Here is a 22,031-nt window from a genome sequence, read left to right as displayed (position 1 = left end):
CCTCCATTGCTTCAAAGTGCCACGTTTAGCCCATACTTAATGTGTACATTTTGGTCAATGTACTTTTTCAAAAGTAGTGATATCATACTATGGTTTAATATCTAGAAAGCTGGTTATACTACACAAGAAGTCAGAAACGTAGCATGACAAGGCCCACTAGATAGTAAAACACATCTTAGATGTTTTCATCTAAAACATCTTTATATCTTCTTATATCTTTTTAGATTACATCTGATATCTTTAAGAAATTTTCTTTTGAACCTTAGAATCAGCTTTTCTAGTTTCAGAGAAAAAACTTGTTAGCATTGTTATTGGGAATGCACTAAACTTAAGAATAGCATTCTAAGTGATCTTTTATAATCATTTTTTTTAGTTGATTTATGGCTTCCAGGTAAAAAATCACATCATCTTCATGTAATGAAAAATTTATCTCTTCATTTCTCATAAAGAATCATTTTCAGAGGGAGTGAAAAAGCAGCAGCTTCATTTCTTTTTCTTTTTTTTTTTTTAACATAAGATTCTTCAAATGGGCAATGGTTCAAAGTTTTAAAAGTATAAAAGTATAAACAGGAGAAAAATCATCTTCCTACCCCATTCTCCAGCTCTCCTCCCCACAGGCACCCAGTGTTCTTTGTAGTGTCTTTTATATCTTTCTACAGATATCCCATATGCATGCAGGCCAGCACGGCTGTCCCTGAGAGTGTTCCGGGTCACACCATCTTAGATGCCTCTAGCAAAAGCTGGGCTTCAGAAAACCAAAGAGGGCCAAAGAGGAGGTCCTTTCCTGTGTCTTGTCTCCTCCATGACTAGATTAAGTTGAAATAGAAAAGACTTAGGCCCTCAGTCCCAAGATAGTTCCCAACCTTCCCTGGAAGAGTGTCCCAGACCCAGTGGGCTTAGAAGAGCAGAGGCTCTGACTTCTACTTTTAGGATATTTATTTTTCACCAACAAATTCTACCTCTTTATCTGCTTCACACAGATGAATCCCAGACACACAGGTCTATTACCAAAATAGCCACAAACAAGTAGCAACTTAAAGCCCATGATGTGTTTAGGGCCTGAGATTTGGAGTTGGATGCGGGCCTCCTAATTATGGAGTCATCTCTTCCAGAGTCTTCCAGCATTGTCCAGGTAACATCTCTGAGGGTCTCTTGAGACCACTGAAGGGGCAGGCTTAGAAGTGTCCTCTCAGCTTCTAGCTGGCAGATCTTCCCCCATTCCACCCTTCACTCCAGCCCGGCATAAGAGATAAAATGAAAAAGGGCAACTCCCAGCAGCTGGCCCAAGAGATACCAGGGGGGAGAGAGCAAGAAAAAAAGAAACATGTGTGGGAGCTCACAGGAGGAGTGGGAGGACACTCCACTGTTATAGATTCTTAAGCCAATGAGAGTACCTCCATCATTTTCTCTCGGGACAGATTCAGAAAGGCAGCCGCACGGAGCAACATTTCAAAACAGGCTTTTCTGTGGTCGAGTGGAGAAGAGCAGCCGATAGCCATGGGACAGGGTGAGCCAAGCCACTTCTCTATGGGGCTTACTCCATCATAACGTGTTTTCATTAGAAGTAGGATGGTACTGGAGGTTATGGTGGTGTGACTGGTGGAGGTGGTGGTAGGTGGTAGGTGCTGCTGGTGGTGGACGTGATGGTGGGTGGGGCTGTGTTGGGAGTGGTCGTGGGTGCTGTGGTGGTGGTAGCAGTGGTATGGCTAGGTGTGGCAATACGGTTGGTTGGTGGTGGTAAATCAGTGGTCATAGTTGTGAAGAAGATGATGACAGTTAACATGGATTTATGGCATTATAACATGATTATTCTCACCGGATTGTGATACACACAGGAGATAACGCTGGCAAAGCATGAGGGCATTATAGCCTCAAAGCTAAGTTGGAAAGAAGGGGAGGTAAGAGTCAGGGAATCCAAATTCAAGGGACAGAGGCCAACAAGCAGCAAGATAATAGGTAGAACCAGAGGACACAGAAAGCTCAGGAGCCTCTGCATGAGTCTGTTTGTATAGTTACAAGGCTTATTATAAAATGAAAACTGCTTGATAGGCTGTCATAATACTCTCAGTCCCCCTCCTTGGAAAGTTTTTCTGGGCTGCAGGAGGCTGTGGGTTTGGTGAGCCTTTAGGTGAAAGAGCCAAGTATGATCTCAGGTGAGTTGGTTCTAACTCTCTGGGCCTCACTCTTCCTGTCTATAAAACAAGAGAATCAGCTCAGCGATTTCAAAGCCAGTAAGCAAAATTCCAGGTTTTATCCACTGTTTTGGATAGGGACCAGAAAAGAAGGTCAACAATGAGGGCAAGCATCGCTCTTATTCATAATATAGTAAAAGTCTCATTGAATGAGACTTCCTACATGTCTGACACTGTGCTAAGTGTATTAATACATTAACTCATTTCACTTCTCCAACGCTGCAGAGAAGGATGATTATTCTAAGGAAGAGGAAACTGAGGTTCAGGGGGTTAAGTTACTTGCTTTAGGTGGCACAGCTAATATGTAAGTTGACCCAAGGATTTTAACCTCAGTTTAACTCTGACTTCAGGGTCTCTGCTTTTACTAGAGCTGTCACATTTACCTCATCTCCGTGACTTCCCTTTTCCACCACAGCTCTGGGGATCAAGAACTGTGACTTCCAGGCAGCAAAAAACAATGAGCACCACCACACCAAGGCCATCAGCTCCCGGCATCTCATTGTGAGGAGAGGACAGCCCTTCACCATCATCCTGCACTTCCAGGCTCCAGTCTATGCATTTACATCCAACCTGAAGAAGGTAGCCCTCATTGCACAAACTGGTGAGTGCGGCAGGCCTAGGACTGGAGAGCTTCTTGCTCTAGCACCCCCTCAGGGAACAAAGGGGCAAATGGCCCCCACTGTACCTGAGACTCAAGAAGTCCTGTCCACCTGGGAAGGCTATGGTGAGGATGAGATAACACGTCTAAAAAATAGTGTGTGTTGGGGCGCCTGGGTGGCTCAGTTGGTCAAGCGGCCAACTCTTGCTTTTGTCTCAGGTCATGATCTCAGGTCCTGGGATTGAGGCCCTTGTGTGGCCCCACACTCAATGGGGAGTCTGCTTGAGGACTCTCTCGCCCCTTCCTCCCTCCCCCTGCTCTCTCTCTAAAATAGGTAAATAGATCTTTTTAAAAATACTGTTAATTATGATTCAGAAGTTGCTGAGCGTCATTATCACTAAGGGGTTCTTTTTGGTTACAAATACATCAGTTTTGTAGAAAGCCTGAATGGATCTAATCTAGGCTCACAGCAACACTTAATCGCTACTATTTATTGAATTTGTACTGCATGTCAGAAATTGGGCCAAGGGCTTCACGTGCAGTATCGCATTAAGACTTCACATCCACCCTATGAAGAAGGCATACTACTATGCCCACTTTATACACTATGGACTTTTTTCTAGATGTAAGTCCATGAGCACAGAGAACTTGTGCTCTCCCCGCACCCTTTACTGCCTCCCATTAGTGGATGGGCTGCTTCCATTCTCATTGAAAACCAATTTTCACCTGTTCCAACTTTGTGATACGTGACTTTATTACTCTGAGTTGTGACCAAAAGGTCCAAATGACCAATTCATCTCTGTGTGACTGCAGGAGAGAATCCTTCCAAGGCCAACAAGACCCAGGCCATATTCCCAATTTCCCATCTGGGGGACCAGAAGTGGTGGAATGCAGCAGTGGAAGACAGAGATGACCATTCCTGGGCCATCTCTGTGACCGCGCCCACAGACGCCATCATTGGCCGTTACTCGCTCCTGCTGCAGGTCTTGGGCAAGAAGCAACTCCACCTAGGCCAGTTCACACTGCTCTTTAATCCTTGGGCTCGAGGTGAGTTTGGACCTGAACCAGCCTGGGCTGCACAGGGACTCCAGGCCTCAGAGCTGGAGCACAGCTCTGGAAGGAAGTGACTGCCCCAGGCCCCAGTGGGAAGTTCCCCCTCAGGACAACACCAGCATTCAGTTACTGTGGTACCTGCTCCCTGGCTGAACTGGCCTCTCAGACACAGGACCTGTGTTGGTGTCACCCTTGGCACAAACAGCCTGGGGCCTCCCACTGAAAGCAAAGGCTTATCTCACCACCAAACCCTGGTGCCAGGTCGGGCTCTTTGGTCACAGGAGCTGAGACTCACTGAAATGATCCTGGCAGAGCTACTCTTTATTGTGACAGCACAGAGGTTGAGAACTGGAAAGTGGTTCAGGAATAGATGCAACCTGAGGAATGGGCTTCTCTGTTTCTCCCCTGGGCTCCCATTGTCTGCATCCAGGGTGAATCCAGGTTTTACAGGACCTGAGGTCTATTTGTATAATTTAAGGAAAAGAACACAAAAGTTTGAACTGCTGAGGCCTAAAGTGGTCTGTGCAAGTGAAAAGGGCCCAAAGCTTCAGCTTCATCAGCTCTACAATAAATCTGCCCTGTTTGGTTGTCTTGCTTCTCTCCACTTATATGTTCTGTTACTATTGGCTGCTGGGTCCTCTCCACATTGATCTAAATATTCACTAGAGTGGCAAATGAAACAGCTAGGGACCTATAACTCAGCAGACTAAGGGTGGGCTTTCCTGAAGTCAGGCGACCTCCTGCAGCCCAACCAGTGGCCACCTCTTGGCAAAGCCCAGCCTTGGTTCTTAGGGCTATTTCATCTAAAAAAAATCATCGGAGGTGGTTGACATGTCCCAAACATGAGTAGGGCATCTCCTCTTCCTTCCCATTCTGAAGGTTGAGTCTGTCTTTCCTTTTTAAACCTGCCACCCCCCACCTTAATCCTCTGGGCTCCCTGAAGGGTTTCTTGGGGGGATGGGAAACAATTTCAACCAGTTTTCCTGTCCTCACTACCCAGACAACAAGTGCAGAGCCTTTTTCTTTCAGGAGTTTCACTGCCAGCCTGAAGGGGCCCTCTTAAGGCCGGGCTGGAGACAAAAGGAAACGGAAGCAGAGAAAATCTTCCCAGGTTTTTCCAGCCAGTTCCTAACTCCCTTTCTTTGTAGCATCTGAAACCCAGTGGGCTCCCTCTTTCCACTTTTCTTGCACAGGGTGGGGTTCTCCAATCCCCCTCCTTCAGGTAGCCCTGCCTATCCTCAGTTTAGGCTCTTATTTCCTAATCCAAGGGGATGAGCAGGTAGAGCAATGGAGGGGAACGAGTGTCCATTCAGGGGCAGCTGCCCCATGTGGGTAAATGTGGAGTCAGGGCCCCTTCAGCTGTGGGAGGACCCATGGCTCTTGACATACTTCCCTCCAAAGTTGAAGTCCTCGTGTACCTGCCTCGCTGACTCGAGCCCACAACCAGAGCTAGGCCCTCATGCCAGAGCAAAGACACAGCAAAGACAGTTCGGGAACTCTTAGCCTTGACTCCATGCCAAGTTTCTGGCCTCTAGGCTTGGTTTGACCTGCCTGGGGAAGGCCTCTCTATGTGAATCCCTGTGGAGATGTCTGTGTTGGCAGGGGTGAGTGATGGGCTCTGCTCATCTGAGAGGTGATTAAGAGATTTTCAGATTATCCAGGACTAGTCCCATCTTAGCATACTTAGAGATGGAGCCTTCTGCACTCAAAAGGAAATTTTACATCCTCTAAGTAAAGTCCTACTCAAAAGCAGAGAACTTTATAAAAGGGGGCCACACCCTGGGGGGAAAGGGGAGGATGATACAACCTGTGCTCTGATAAGGTACCTCCCAGAGCCCTGCAGAGTCTGGGGCCCAGGACCTCAGTTTGAAGTGATTTCATAGAGAGTACTCAAGATGGAGGGACAGGAGTCAAGGGCTCCTCAGGCACATGGTTATATGATTTTAGGCCTCAGGTTCTTCAGGGCTTCCCAATTTTTAATATCCTATACTTCTGTTGTTTTGCATACTGTACCCTCCTCCCAGAAGATGCCTGGAGGAATAATCTGGAAAGCCTCTTCTCTTATTAGTCCCCAGGAACCAGCCTAAGCATGCTCCTTCCCTACCCCACCCAGCAGAGAGAGACAGTTGGCAAACAGAGCAGGTCTCCCTGATGCTCCCGGCTTCCTAGAGTGTCCTCCTTAAAGCCCACCATCCTCCTCATGAACCCCAGCCTGACCCTTTGAGGAAGGAAACAGGAGAGGTGAGAGAGACTGTGGGAGTCTCAGACCCACTTGGACGCCCCCAGGGCTTCCACTAGCTTCTACTTCGCCCAGCTCCGCGGTTCTCTCTGACCCTGTCTTACCGTATGCTCCTCTTCCTTTCTGCTCACCTCTTAGGTGAGCAGAAATGTTTGATCATTTGTTTTTTTTCTGAAACACCATTTAAAAATTTTTTTAACATTTTATTTTTAAATAATCTCTATGCCCAACGTGGGTTTCCAACTTATAACTCCAAGATCAAGAGTTGCATGCTTTACTGACTGAGCCAGCCAAGCACACCTGAAATACTATTTTTTTTTCTTTTTTACTTGAACTTGTGAGATCTAACAGGTCCACTGGGAAGTTTCCTGGGCTGTTGCCAAACTCTCTTGGGCCAAAAGCACTCTGGCTGCCATGTCTTCTGGGAACCAGTAGGCTTTTTAAGCTTGACTTGTTCCCGTCTGTCTGGTTGACCAGGTAGACCACCTTGGCTGACCCCTGGGACTCTGATCCCTGTTCCCACTCTGCATCAGAGAAGACTCTGGGTCCCAGTGGGGTCAGTGAGAAAGACTCCTCCCCAGTCTTCGTCATGCCCAGAGATAAAGGGAAGGCCAGCAGCCAAACCTGGACTGGGCAGGGAGGGCAGAGGCCTAGCTGTGGAGGGCAGGCCTAGCTCCCCACAGGCCCTCATCCCTGCCTGCTTTTCACCAGAGGATGCTGTGTTCCTGAAGAAGGAGTCTCAACGCAGCGAGTACGTGTTGAACCAGAACGGCCTCATCTACCTGGGTACGGCTGACTGCTTCCACGCAGAGCCCTGGGACTTTGGCCAGGTATGGGGACCTCTGAGGAAGGACAGTGATTGCCCCATAACCTTCAGTGTTCAGACCAGACAGAGCTGGCAGATCCAAAAGCCTATAGGTAATGAGGCCATTTCTTTTCTTCTTCTTCTTCTTTTTTTTAAGGATTCATGACGTAAGTTTATTTACAAACATATTGAGTACGTTGAATTCAAGAGTTTGACCCATTTTTCAGAGAGACTGCACCTCTCAAAATGCTCTCTTCCATGTCTGTTTAATGGATTAATTTAAACACCCTTATTTCTTAAGCAGTTAGTGTCTTACTACAAAATAAGGTGAAGGAAATCCAGATCCAAGTATAGTCATCATAACTAGCAAATGCCGCTTGTTTTCCACTGAAAATAGCAAATCCTTCCCTGGGCCCTCCTCACAGTGGCTCCTACAGACCATAGAGGTTGTGAACCTTCAGATGCTGTATCCCAGCATAGCGCTCTTGGAAGTTCTGCAAAAGGTGCAGAGACCCAAGATGGACGAAATGGTGGCCCTACACAGAATCCTCCTTTTCTCACAACCTTGTTTCCTGGTGTGTCAGTGAGGTTTCTTTTGGCCATTTCCGCCATGTGGTGCCACTCTTTCCTCAGGGCCACGTCGAACCAGCCTCCACAGCTTCCAGAGCTATCCTCCTAAAGGCCACAGCAGATCAACCCTCTGTTAAATCCCCACTGTCTACAGGATAAAAAGTAAATGCCCTGGCTTAACCCCTAAGGCCCTTCAGAGCCAGGCCACTGTTTTCCTTTCCTCAAGAGCTACCCCATGCACCAGCTTCTGGCCATCCCCTGAACAAACAGGCTGAATACGTCTGGAATACCTTCCCTCCTTTTTCACTCCAGAAAATTCCTACCCATCTTTTAAGACTGTCAGAATGTTTTCCTCAGCCCCCAAAGATAAGAGCGACTCTTCTCACTATGCCCTCTGCTCTGGGCTGACATCTTTCCTAGAACACTGGCCATGTTCCTGAGATCCATAGTCTAAGTGCCTACATGACCCTCTCTGCTCCTAAACGTGGATTCCTCAAGAGCAAGAGCTGTCTTGGGTCTCCTCCCCATGTGGGTCAGTCCTAGCAGGAGATGTAGGAGCACACAAAATGGCAAATGACAGAAATGAAACGATACAGCCCTGGTCCTCAAGGGCTCCTGCCCTGCTGGGAAAGTCAGACAACAGAACAGGCAAAGGATGGGACTGCATGGACTCAGGGACCGGGGGCATGGTGGGAGGGAGGGAAAAGCCAGAACTCCCATGGGAGACAAGGCAGCGAGGCCAGAAGGAGTGGAACCTGAGTCTGGAAGAAGTCTGAGGTGATGGTGGGGGGATGAGTACCCAACCTGGATGTCTTCATCATGGTCCTGTATGCTCCTTACAGTTTGAGAGCAGTGTCATCAACCTTAGCCTCCACTTACTGAGCATGGACAAGCAGGTGGAGGAGTGGGGCAACCCTGAGCATGTGGCCCGTATTTTGGGTGCCTTGGTAAGTGAGTTGGGGAGGGAGGGGAGCCCTCTGCTAGAGCTGCCCACATTTACGGCCCTGGAAATCTTCAAATCACAAATGGTACCTTCCTCCTAGGATGCGGGGGTCAGTTCCTGGAGACAGTCTCAGTGAGGAGGGAGGACAGTACTATCCACAAGGGAGAGAAAAGCAAAGGGAAGTGTCATCCCTTGGGACACAAGCCAGGAGGACTAAAACTGGCCCGGATTTCCTCAGAGCACTTCTCCTTCCTTTTCCTCCTCCCATCAGTCCAACCTGCAGGCTTAGGTCCATGGGAGGGAGGGGATAGGGTCTAACTTGCCCAGTGTTTGCTGTTCAAGTGGTCATTTGTTTTCATTTCTAAATTATTCCCAAGAATATACAGACCTGAAGGTAGTTTGGTGCTTCCTACTGTCCCTATGTCCTTTCAGAGGAATTGTGATTTCCTCATTTCTGCTCATGCCTCTGGACTCCCCTCTGAAGAGGTGGACAAGGACAAGGTCATCCTGTGAGGAGGAGGAAGCTTGGGATAAGTGAGCCTTGAGGCCCCAAGTGCAAATGCCCTCAAAGGAATCAGGATCACGCAAGTGAGGGAGCAGTGAAACCAGCCCCCAGTGAGAGGCAGCTCTCTTGCTCTTCTTAGGATGTGAACTTTGCTTGCCAATGCGATCCACAAACCCCTGCCTTCCAGAGGACTAGAGAGAAAGGAGAATTTCCCAGGCCCCACTCCTAGAGATTATAAGTCAATGGGTAGGGTGACGCCCAGGAGTATCCAGACGATTCTGATACAGGTGGTCTAAGCCCTCCTTACTCCCCGCCCCCACTCCAGAGGCTGTTCTGTCCTGGGCCCCACATAACATGCGCTCATTTCCACAAACAGCTGCATGCTCTCAAGGAGAAGAGTGTCCTGCCCCCAACAAAGGCTGCCACTGCCCAGGAAGGGGCCTTGCTGAGCAAGCGCCGGGGCAGTGTGCCCATCCTGTGGCAGTGGGTCACAGGCCAAGGGCGACCTGTGTACGACAGTCAGGCCTGGGTGTTCGCCGCAGTTGCCTGCACAGGTACAGAGCTGGTTTGCCTGCCACACTCCTGGGTCACCTTGGCTACTGTACAGTGTGTCCACCCTGCCTTTTGGGTTTCCCCATGGCTTTCGCCCTGAAACTTTCCCTCCCCGTGCTCCAGGAGAGCAAACCCCGGTGCTCTATTGTACATTGTGTACGCCTTGCCCTACTGTAGACTCTGCTTGCTGCATACAATTTTGGTGTCTCATCTCTCGGCCTTCATGTACCCTGTGTGGGTGTGTGTTAGTCCTACCTGCCAGATGCCTGCGTCCCTCCTCTTTCCACAGTGTCAGGTGGCATTTAAGACCGTGCCTTCCCAGAGGAGACACTGAAAACACTAGCTCTACATACACAGGCCTCTCTGGCACCCCCTGACTCTCTGGCCCCTTCCACACAGTGCTGCGATGCCTGGGAATCCCTGCCCGTGTCATTACCACGTTCACCTCAGCCCAGGGAACAAGCGGACGCTTGTTGGTGGATGAATACTACAATGAGGAGGGCCTTCAGAATGGAGAAGGCCAAGGAGGCAGAATCTGGTGAGAAACCCAAGCAGGATGAGGTCCCAGACATGGAAGGGTTCCAAACCCACATGGTATAACCTCATGACAACCCCCCCACACTCTGAGTGACCCTAGCTGGGAGGAGGCCCTCAAGACTCTTGTAGCCAGGATGCTGATGGTTGGTCGTGGCATGCACCTCCCCGCACCTCCCCCCCACCCCGGGAGTGTTGCAGCCACTTTTACAGACTCCTCCCATCCCCATGGCGATAATGACTCTGCCATGTCTAGTTCTCTTTAGGACCACTTTCTTCCTCATTTGAATTACTCCTTTGGTGTCTTCAGGATCTTCCAGACTTCCACAGAGTGCTGGATGACCCGGCCTGCTTTACCCCCAGGTTATGACGGATGGCAGATTCTGTACCCATGTGTTTCCAATGGAGGTGGAGGTAATGGCTGGGGGTAGACCCACTACCATCCTGGGCTGCACAAAGCTGTGCAAGCAAGAAGTCCCTCAAAAACAGGAACAGCAGAGGTCCAAAGGGGGTCTGTGTCTTCTAAAACAGGAGAAGTAGAAGGAGTGATAGTGGTCAACAGAATGCTCACCTGAAGCCTGAAGCAGGCTCAGGGGAACAAAGGTGTTAGCTATCTAGGCCCAAGGCCATGGGGAGACTTGTCCTAGCTCAGAGCAATGGGCGAGGGAGCAGAGTCTCTGTGAAGGGTAAAAGGTCTTAAGATAGCTGGTGGATGTGCTGGGTTAGGGGCTTGTGAGAAGAAATCTCCAGGAGCCATATAAGGACTGCTCTTCCTTTCTCAGCAGCAGAACAGTAACAGAGCCTGGCACAAAGGAAACACTCAATAAAGGTGACCTATTCTTATCATATCCCGAGTAGAGCTGGCTAAGAAACTCGGCTTTACTACATTCCTCTGAGGTTCTACCTGCCCAGTTTCTGAGAGGTCTCCTGCCATAAGCCATGACCAAAAAGTACTGTCACTAAATAATTGTGAATTTCACTACTGCAGTGCCCTTCCAGAAACTTTGCCTAGTGCCCACCTCTGACCTTGATCTCGGGGAAGGGAAGATAGGGTATAGGATAGGGACTGAGGTTATACAGCTCTGACTCAAAGAAGGTCTGGGTACAGTTCCTCTGGCTCACTAAGCTTTTTCTCCCTCAGCCCTGGGGTCCTGTGATCTGACCCCTGTCAAAGCAGTCAAGGAGGGGACACTAAGCCTGACCCCTGGAGTATCAGACCTTTTTGCTGCAGTAAATGCGTCGTGTGTGGTCTGGAAGTGCCGGGAGGACGGCGCACTGGAGCTGACCAACTCCAACACTAAGTATGTTGGCAACAACATTAGCACCAAGGGTGTGGGCAGCAACCGCTGTGAGGACATCACTCAGAACTACAAGTATCCTGAAGGTACTGGGCAGGGGAGGGCCCCAGGCTTCTCAGCACCTGAAACGCCAACAGAGGGGAAGGGATGGGCCAGGAAGACGCAGGCCAGAGAGACTCAGTCTTCTCCCCATCATATAAAAGAGGATTTTGTAACCCCATTTGATACTATCAGCATTTGGAGCCAGATAACTCTCCATTGTGGGGGGCTGTGCATCACAGGATGTTCAGCAGCATCTTCAGATTGCATCCACTAGAGGCCAGCACCCCACAACGGGCTGTGACAACCAAAAAGGTCTCCAGGTGTTTCTAAATGTCCCCTGGGGGGCAAAATTACTCCCAGCTGAAAACCACTACTATAAAACAACACACTAATAACAACTCCAGCTGCCAGAAGATGTTCTCCCTCTCTCCTTGCCCTCTCTTCCAGCACCCCAAATCTGTTCCTTTCTCCATAGTGATTAATGGCACCACTGTCACCTATTTATGCAAACAAGAAGGCTTGCACTCTCCTCAACTCTCCCTCCTTCACTGCCCCATATTACTCTCACGTTTCCTCACCTCCTTCCTGACTGCTTATAGAAAATTCAGGGCCTCAACAGCTCTTGTCTGCAGCATTGTAACAGCCTCATAACTGGAACCCCCTGGGTCCAGTCTCTCCATTATCGCTCCCTTTCCAACTTAGTTTCCACGAAAGACACAAAATGATGTTACTCCCCCACTCTAGAATATTCCATGGCCCCCACTGCCCTTGGAGTAAGTCAACTCTTCACTTAGGAAGGTGTGAGTCCCTGCAGACCTGTCCTCAGAGTCAGCATGGCTTGTCCAAAGCTTGCTCTCCCACCATTCAAGGGGCAAATGCATAATACCTGAAGAACGGGAATGACCTGGAAGAGACATACTTTATCTGTGGTGGATCTGCCCAACGCAGACCTTTTTTAAGTTATATATACACACATACATATACATATATATATATTTTTTTTTTTAAAGATTTTTGTTTTATTTGACAGACAGAGATCACAAGTAGGCAGAGAGAGAAAGGAAGGAAAGCAGGCTCCCCCCTGAGCAGAGAGCCTGATGCGGGGCTCGATCCCAGGACCCTGGGATCATGACCTGAGCCAAAGGCAGAGGCTTTAACCCACTGAGCCACCCAGGCACCCCTTAAGTTTTTTATATTAATTACAGTTGGTTAACATACAGTATTAGTTTCAGGTGTACAATATGATTCAACACTTCCATACATCACCCCGTGCTCATGATGACAAGTGCAATCCTTAATCCCTGTCACCTATTTCACCCATCTCCCCCACCTACCTTCCTTCTGGTAACCAACAGTTTGTTCTCTATAGTTGAGTCTGTTTCTTGGTTTGCCTCTCTTTTTCCCCCTTTGCTCATTTGTTTCTTAAATTCCACATATGAGTGAAGTCATATGGTATCTGTCTTTCTGTGACTGAGTTACTTCACTTAGCATAATACACTCTAGCTCCAACCATAGTGTTGCAAATTGCAAGATTTCATTCTTTTTAATGACTGAATAATACTCGTGTGTGTGTGTGTGTGTGATCTTCTTATTCATTCATCAGTTGATGAACACTTGGGCTGCCTCCATAATCTGACTAGTTGTAGAAAATGCTGCTATAAACATCAGGGAGCATGCATCCCTTTGAATTAGTATTTTTGTATTCTTTGGGTAAGTACCTACCAGTGCTGGATTGCAGGGTAGTTCTATTTTTAATTTCTGGAGGAATCTCCACACTGTTCTCCAGAGTGGCTGCACCAACTTGCATTCCCACCAACAGTGCAAGAGGGCTCCCCTTTCTCCACAACCTCACCAAAACCTGTTGCTTCTTGTGTTATTTTAGCCATTCTGACAGGTGTGAGGTGATATCTCACTCTAGTTTTGATTTGCATTCTCTGATGATGAATGATGTTGAGCATCTTTTTGTGTGTCTGTTGGCCATGTATATGTCTTCTTTGGAGAAATGTCTATGCATGTCTTCTGCCCTTTTTTAAATTGGATTATTCATTTTGGGGATGACTAGTTTTATAAGTTCTTTATTTTGGATAGTACTCTGTATCAGACATGTCATTTGCCCGTATCTTCTCCCATTCCGTAGGTTGTCTTTTAGTTTTGTTGTTTGTTTCTTTTGCTATGCAGAATATTTTTATTTTGATGTAGTCCAAATAATTTTTTTAAGATTTTATTTATTTATTTGACAGAGAACACAAGTAGGTAGAGAGGCAGGCAGAGAGAGAGAAAGGGAAGCAGGGTCCCTGCTGAGCAGAGAGCCTGATGCAGGGCTCAATCCCAGGACCCCAAGATCATGACCTGAGCCAAAGGCAGAGGCTTTAACCCACTGAGCCACCCAGGAGTCCCCAATAGTTTATTTTTGCTTTTCTCTTGCCTCAGGAGACATATCTAGAAAGAAGTTACTATGGCCCATGTCAAAGAAGTTATTACCTGTGTTCTAGGACTTTTTTGTGGTTTCATGTCTCACATTAAGACAGACTTTTTTTTTTTTAAGCTAAATGTGGCTTTAGAGGGTTACAGAGCTCTTGTGATTTTGGCTTTTGAGTGGTAGTGGGTAAATGAATCTTAATCTTGGACTTTTATTAGAACAGTCTATACCCTCTAGATAAGAGGCCTGCTTTATTTCCTCTATTCTTTAGGATCTCTTCAAGAAAAAGAGGTGCTGGAGAAAGTCCAGGAAGAGAGAACCCGACATGAAAAAAACAGTGGCATCCATCCTCCCAGTCTCAAGACTGCTGAGCTTCTACACATATTCTTAAAAGTACCCTGTTCCCTAAACCTGGGAGGGGAAGCCCAGTACTCAGTGAAACTGGTTAACCTCAGTGACCAGGAGAGGGCAGTGCAGCTGACATCTGCCGTGCAGGCAATATACTACAATGGCATCCCTGCAGCTGAGCTCTGGAAGAGGAAGCAGTCCCTTATGCTCAGTTCCAAGGGTAATTCTATGGCCCCCAGATATCCCCAAACCCCAGCTTCCACCCTGACAGGCAGCAGCCTTAAGGGCACCCCTGAAGGTCTGAAGAGGTGGCTTCTAGCCCCTAATGTGCCCCCTGTTTCTCTGCCATTCAACACATATTTACTGAGCTTCACAATTCCGATTGCAGTCAGATAAGGAAACACACAATGGTAGCAGTTAAAGAAGTGTTTGATAAGGTCAACAGGGTACAATGGCAAGGGAGCATCTCACCCAGGTTACAGCAGGCTGTTCCCAGGTAAAGCAGACTGCACTGGGTCTGAAAGGATGAGTAGGAAGGGCAGTGAGAGCCAAAAAGTAAGTTACGAATATTCAAGGCACAGGGAAGAACATGAGCACAGGTTCTTCCTCCGCCCCCAAAGTCCTACTTCATTGGTCTGGGATGGGGTCCAGGCATTGGTACTTTTTAAAAGCTCCCCATGTTATCCTACAGTTGAAAGTCCCTGGACTAGAGCAGTTGCTCTCAATCTTTGCTGCCTATCAGAATCACCTGGGGAAGTTTGATGCTCAGCCTGTATCCCAGATCAATTAAATTGGAAACCCCAGGGTTGGACCCAAACATCAAAAACTGTTTAAATTCATTGAGTGATTCCAATGTGCAGATAAGAGAGAATCAGTGGACTGGAGCTTGACTACATTATTTCAACAGCCTCCTAACCAGCTCCCCTGCCTCCAATCTCTTCACCATGTTCCCTTTCTGAGGGGGGCAGAGTCTGGATCATGCAGGGACTTGTATGTCATGCCAAGGAGTTTGAGTTTTGTTCTTTGGGCAGTGGGAAGCTGGGGAACTAGAAGGGCCTATGTGATCAGAAATCCATTTGAAAAAAAAAAAATAACTTTTGTCTGAGTGGAATGGAAGAGGTCCTATTAGAATAATGACTCTCACCCTTGGCTACATGTTGAATCACCTGGGGAACTTTAAAAATACTGCTGCCTGGGCCTCACTGCCAGAGTCGAATATAATTGATCTGTTGTGTAGCCTAGCATTGGGATTGTTTTATAACACTGTATGATTCTAATGTGCATCTAATGTTGACAACCACTGGATCAGAGGTCGGAAGGTTTTATAACGGTCAAGGCAGGAAGGAAAAATTAGACTGTCAGCACTTCAAATGAAGACATATTAAGGAGGTAGGATAGATTGGACTTGTGAATATGTGTGTGGGAGGGTGGTAAGAGGGTTGCTTCCTCTCTAGAACAGGAAAAATGGGGGAGAGCACGTATGGGGAGAAGGATGATGAGTTCTGTTTGTGGCATGATGGGTTTGAAAGCCCATGAGACATCCAAACAGATGGCCAGTAGATGGCTGGACACCTAAACCTGGTATTCAAAATAAAGGCCTGGGTTGGAGACCAGAGGTGGGAATCCCCGCAAAGAGAGGGTTGCCAAGGGTCAGGGCATTGATGAGTTCCTAGGGGGTGGAAGAAAAGTTGTGAGAAGAGAAGAGGGTGAAAGGGGAACCCAGGCAGCACTGGCATGTAGGGGGCAGGGAAAGAGCAGGGAATAAGGGAAACAAAGAAGTTAAAGAGAGGAAGGAGCAACCAGAGGGCAGCAGAGTGGCCATGAGATGTCAAGGCTGAAAAGCAGACACTGAGGGAGTGGTCTTACTGAGAAGTGACGTCAAAGGCCAGCTTCCTGGGGGCTAAACAGATGAAGAGCTGAGGAAGCAAGACATAGTATGCAGTCCTTCCTGGAAGGACAGACAGAAAAAGGAGACAGGCTGAGTGGTGGTCAGCCAGGGACACTGGGTTAGAGCGAGGACTTTTTTTATTTAAGATCAGAGAGTAGAATCTGCTTATACGCTGAGGAAAATAATCAACAGAGAGGGAAAGACTGAAGCCTCAGGAAAGATGGGTTATAACTGATGGTGCAACCCTTGGGGGACTGAGAGGCAACTAGAATAACTGTAGTTACTTTTGGTAAACAGAGTGTTAAGTGTTCCATACACATCATCTCACTTATCCTTACAACAACCTTCTGAGGCAGCAGCCATTATTTTTTTTTTTAAAGATTTTATTTATTTATTTGACAGAGAGAGAGATCACAAGTAGGCAGAGAGGCAGGCAGAGAGAGAGGAGGAAGCAGGCTCCCTGTGGAGCAGAGAGCCCGATGCGGGGCTCGATCCCAGGACCCTGAGATCATGACCTGAGCCGAAGGCAGCGGCTTAATCCACTGAGCCACCCAGGCGCCCCGGCAGCAGCCATTATATTATCCCCACTTTACAGATGAGGAGATCAAGACACATAGAGGTTACATAATTTGCCCAAAAGTTACACAGCAGGCAGTGGTGGGGTCAGAATGGGGCAGAGACTTACAAAGTGGAGGGTCTGACTTGGGGAGGGAGGACATCTCATCTTCCTGGAGGTGGTAGCAGGAAGCAAGGGTAGATGACTATGTCTACGGGTTGGGACTGGGAACATGAGCTTGAGAAGATTCCTAGACAATGAGGGATGGCTTTATTTTCTCTGCAAATGGGAAACAGAAGCAGCAGAGAATAAGAAGGAACTAAGTAAGCATATATTCAGCAACGACTGTGTGGCAGAGTCTGAGATAAGCACTCGGTATCTCAGTTTAACACAAGCCACTCACCAGGTAGGTGTTATTATTAGAAAAGGAATCTGAGGCCAGAGAGCTTAACTTGTTCTAGTCTGCAGGGGCCTTCCACAGTCACGCTGAGGTGGTGTGGCAAGAGTGTTGGCGGAGGCAGTGATGGCGGTAAGTGGTGGGATCTTGACGGAGTTCCAGTTTGAACTTGCTGTGAGAAATGAGGCATCTTTCTGACTTCAGTAAGATACTGACTCCTTTGCACTACGTGTAATATTGCCTGTTGCCAGGGCACATACACCCATGATTTGCACTGACTCTGTCTGTCTTATGTTTCAGCTAACTCAATCACCAACAACCTGTCTTTCTCCCATTTTGAGCAAAGCCCACCAGAGAACAGCTTCCTCAGACTCACTGTCATGGCCACGGCAACGCACTCTGAGTCCAGCCTTAGCTGCTTTGCTCAGGAAGACATCGTCATTTGTAGACCACACCTTACCATTGAGGTAGGCAGAAGTCCTTCCCCAAGTCACTCTAATTTGCTCCTGTTTCAGAAGCAAATCAGAGGAATCAGAGCCCTTCAAGCTTTAGGGCAAACAACCATGCTCTAGGATTACCAGAAAATGTTAGGTTGAGAGCTCCTTCTCTTGAAAGAGATGGTTAAGGTCTACATCTTCCAGCTTCTTTTTTTGGTTCCATAAAGATTTTAAGAAGCAGGGCCTTGGGACGCCTGGGTGGCTCAGTGGGTTAAAGCCTCTGCCTTTGCCTGGGGTCATGATCCCAGAGTTCTGGGATGGAGAACCACATCGGACTCTCTGCTCAGCAGGGAGCCTGCTTCCTCCTCTCTCTCTGCCACTTCTCTGTCTACTTGTGATCTCTGTCAAATAAATAAATAAAATCTTAAAACAACAACAACAACAAAAAAAGCAGGGCCGCCCCAGTTGCTGCCTCCATTCTTGAATAATACTAGCCTATATTTATTTAGCCCTTTATACATATGCCAATGTATTTTCATCTTCTTTAATACAAAATCCCCGTGAAGTGGAACCATTCCCATTATTCAGATGAGGAAACAATCCTGGAGATTATCATACCATGATCATGAAAATGGGATGTTTCAGAGGCTTATGGCTCTTGATCTAGTCCTCTTCCCACATGTCTACCCTGACCAAAATGAATGCATCTGGTCCCAGCCCTCAATGAGTGTATATTATAGTTAAGTAAAGGAGACACATTGTTAGGTCTTTTATGTAAGTGCTTCAATAGAGGTACGAAGTCATTGTGGCATAAGTAAGGGGATTAATTTCAGCTGGTGGGTTTGAGGAAGACTTACTAGGAGGCGGCGTTTATGCCAGGCCTTGAAAAATAGGTAAGCTTTAGTGCAGAAGTTGAGGAAGACCACTGCAGGCCAAAGATTGAACAGAGGGGCCCCAGTAAAGGGAGTCTGAGGGGGGTGCTGGGATGTCATTTAGTCAAAGGAAGAACAGATAAGGCTGGAGAAGGGGATTAGGGTCAGACCACGAAGGGTTCTGAATGCCTACCAAAGCCGAATTCTGAAGACAATGGGAACCCCTCCAAGGTTTCTAAGTGGAGGAAAGAAACTACCAGAGATGGCCTCAGATGAATCAAGGCAAGGGTAAGTATCAATTCAGGAAGACCAGACAGAGGGGTAAAGAAGTCAGGTGTGGAGTTTGGGTGTGGGTGGCAGAGACAAGAGAGTAACTGAGGAGAGTATGGGGAGGGTGCTTAGGAGGGGAAGCAGTAACTGCAGCTCTGTGCTCATGGCATCCACTCCAGGTTTTTGCCTCTTCCTACAGATGCCAGAGACAGCAGAGCAATATCAACCTCTTAAGGCTGCAGTCCAGCTCCATAACTTCCTAGATGCTCCCTTGAAGGACTGTGTGATCTCCCTCTTTGGAAGGGGCCTCATTCACAGAGAGAGGAGGTACAGGTAAGAGACCACAAGCTTTTTGGGACACCTGGGTGGCTCAGTTGGTTAAACATCTGCCTTCAGCTCAGGTCATATCTCAGGATCCTGGGATCGAGCCCTGCATCTGGGCTCCCTGCTCAATGGGGAGCCTGCTTCTCCTTCTCCCCCTGTCCCCACCCACCCTCATTTGTGCTCTCAAATAAAATATTTTTAAAAGAGAGAGAGAGAGAGACTGCAAGCTTCTCATCTCATTGAAACACCTCAACTTATTAGAAAGTCAGGGATCCAAGATTAATGACTGCCTTTTTGCTGTGTTCATAGAGATAGAAAAAAATACCCTCTAGGGGCACCTGGGTGGCTCCGTGGGTTAAAGCCTCTGTCTTCAGCTCGGGTCATGATCCCAGGGTCCTGGGATCGAGTCCTGCATCAGGATCTCTGTTCAGCATGGAGCCTGCTTTCTCCTCTCTCTCTGCCTGCCTCTCTACCTACTTGTGATCTCTATCAAAAAATAAATAAAATCTTTAAAAAAAATACCCTCTAGAAGCAGAACTGAAAGATTAGGGCCTCCCTCCTCCTGGAAGACAGGAATGAGGAAGTGCCCCACGGGCATCCACCTAATCCCGATTGCTGCCCTGGTCATGCAGGAAGAGGCTGGGTATTGCTGGTAATTGCAGGCAAGGAGTTAGGCCTGAGTACTAGAAAATATCCCAGAGAGCTCAGGCTGCCTCTTGGTGTGGCCAAAGAGCTGCAGTCTACAAATGACAACTAATGAGCTGTTTTGGAGATTCAGCCACATGTGTCAAGCCCACTGCTCTAGCAACATAAGGCTCCATTTGGTACATCCGTACTTTCTGCCATGCCACTCTACAGTGATGGGCAACCAGAGAGCCTCCAGCTCTCAAACATCACAAATACTATTGCAATAAACAACCTCACATGTCTTCTTATACACCAGCTTGAAACTCTGGTCGGGGAGGAAGGAATGTACGTCACAGGATCTGACCTGGTTTGACTGGGTACTATCAGACTTGTCTGCACAATGACTGCAGAAGTCCACACCCCCTCCAGCAGTATAGGAGTTTCTATATTCCTACCATTTCTCCACTTTTCTCCACTCTTGGCCCTACTCAGCTTCCTTTTTTCCAAATAGAAGTAAGGTGATACCTCATTATTGTTCTGATTTGCAACTCTTCACATGTTTATTAGCCTTTTCTGTTTTCTCCTCTGTAAAATGTGTTTTTAACTTGGCCCACTTTCCTTTTGGTGTTCCTGCCTTTCCTCCTTGTTGATCTGTAGGAGTTCCCTGTATGAGTCCTTTGTTGGTTTCAGATGTTGCAAGTATCTTCCTTCATTATTTCTTCTCTCACTGTGTCTGCCACATCCTTTGCTGAAAACAGTATAGACTTCACGGTGCCTACTCCTGAAATCCCTGGTAGTTGTCTGGTTATTGAGCCAATGCCTCAGCCTTATGAAACTCAATGAATCACTACTGCCAGTAGATTGAGAGAGGAGAGACTGTCAACATTTAACTATACTTTCATGGTATCTCAGATCAACTGTGGGGGAAAGCTTCTCAAAGGAAATCTGTGCTACTCTCTTAGTCACTATGAGAAGGTTGCTGATAGGATGCCAAACACCATCTGTTAACAGACTGACATCTTCTGTATATGTCCACTGTACCCTCACAGCACTTAGCAATGTGAGGGATCAAAACCACAGCCTTCCCAAACATACCTTGGTACTACTACCAAGAGTGGGGGACCAGTAACAGGCCATAAAAGAAATAACAGATGCAGCTTGGAAGCCCTTAAATTAGGATGTTTCTCTTCTTAACCCTGCAATTGTTTGCCATAGGGAGGCTTCTGTCTTCTATCTCCTTAAAACCTCCCCTGTTTCAACAGCAAGGTACTTAAATGTTTATTTCTTCACAGTTCACCTCTTCAAGCAGGGAAGGATCAGAGTCACTGGGACTAGCAAAGCAATGGGAAAGAACTACCACTTGCCTTTTCCTTTATTTCAGATTAGCTTCCGTGTGGCCTGGAAACATCTTGTACACTGAATTCCAGTTCACACCGACACAGGTGGGGCTCCAGAGGCTCACTGTGGAAATGGACTGCGATATGTTCCAGAACGTGACCAACTACAGAAACGTCACTGTGAAAGCCTCTGAACTTTTTGCTTAAACTTCCATTAAGTATCCCTTAATTAAAGTCTGACATTGATAACGCGAACTCGGCCCACTAGAGAAATATGAAAACTATTAAGTATATAGAAAACAGGCCCTAGGAGAGAAAAATAAAAGAACTGTACTCCTTTTGTACAAAGTTATCATTTTTGTTTGTTATTTACATTATTTTGTTGATTTGGCACTCTCTCAGTTTGACTTCAGTTCCTTCTCTTTATGACTCTTATGAGAAGTATAGGATGGCGCTTGATAAAAGTAAATTAAAACTCATTTGACATAAAGAATTTCAACTCAAGTACACACAAACTGCTCAAAAGAATGACTGCTGTGGCTGATTAGAACTAAAAAGACCATGGGGACACATCAAAAGGGCAGATGGGATAAGTTACACCCATGCAAGGAACAAGATTGGCATCAGACATTGTGGAGACCTGAAGACCATGCGTAAGGCCCACGTCGGTCACCAGAATGCACATTATACAGGTTTACCCTGCTTTCCAATATGTGATCTTCTAGACCAATGCAAAAATATAATTAAATCGTGATGGCCATGCAAAAGGATTAACTAAAAAGGCCCTTAAAACTATATAAGGATGAGGGGAGTCAAGACGGGGGAGAAGTAGCACGCTGAGACTACATCAGGTAGCAGGAGATCAGCTAGATAGCTTATCAAACCACTGCAAACACCTACAAATCCAACGGGAGATCGAAGAGAAGAAGAACAGCAATTCTAGAAACAGAAAATCGACCGCTTTCTGAAAGGTAGGACCAGCAGAGAAGTGAATCCAAAGAGACGGGAAGATAGACCGCAGGGGGAGGGGCCGGCCCCTGGCAAGCACGGAGCAACGGAGCACTAAATCAGGACTTTTAAAAGTCTGCTCCAGGGGCGCCTGGGTGGCTCAGTGGGTTAAAGCCTCTGCCTTCGGCTCAGGTCATGATCCCAGCGTCCTAGGATCGAGCCCCACATCGGGCTCTCTGCTCAGCAGGGAGCCTGCTTCCTCCTCTCTCTCTCTGCC

General features: G+C 47.3%; 1 protein-coding gene and 1 pseudogene across 1 annotated transcript; one reads left to right on the top strand and one right to left on the bottom strand.

Moving 5' to 3' along the window:
* Window positions 1-1,497: 1,497 nt before the first annotated feature.
* On the top strand, window positions 1,498-21,013 carry EPB42 (erythrocyte membrane protein band 4.2). The gene is made up of 13 exons (XM_046010213.1): window positions 1,498-1,507; window positions 2,608-2,793; window positions 3,604-3,837; window positions 6,794-6,912; window positions 8,300-8,404; window positions 9,282-9,459; window positions 9,857-9,995; window positions 10,302-10,405; window positions 11,133-11,375; window positions 14,022-14,318; window positions 17,240-17,406; window positions 18,718-18,851; window positions 20,851-21,013. The coding sequence occupies exons 1-13, from the start codon at window positions 1,498-1,500 to the stop codon at window positions 21,011-21,013; spliced, it is 2,079 nt and encodes a 692-aa protein (XP_045866169.1).
* LOC123944747 lies at window positions 7,177-7,365 on the bottom strand (annotated as a pseudogene).
* Window positions 21,014-22,031: the final 1,018 nt, after the last annotated feature.

The sequence above is a fragment of the Meles meles genome, chromosome 6 (assembly GCF_922984935.1).
Source record: "Meles meles chromosome 6, mMelMel3.1 paternal haplotype, whole genome shotgun sequence".
NCBI classification, from domain to species: Eukaryota; Metazoa; Chordata; class Mammalia; order Carnivora; family Mustelidae; genus Meles; species Meles meles.
This window is presented reverse-complemented; position numbering and strand designations above follow the sequence as displayed.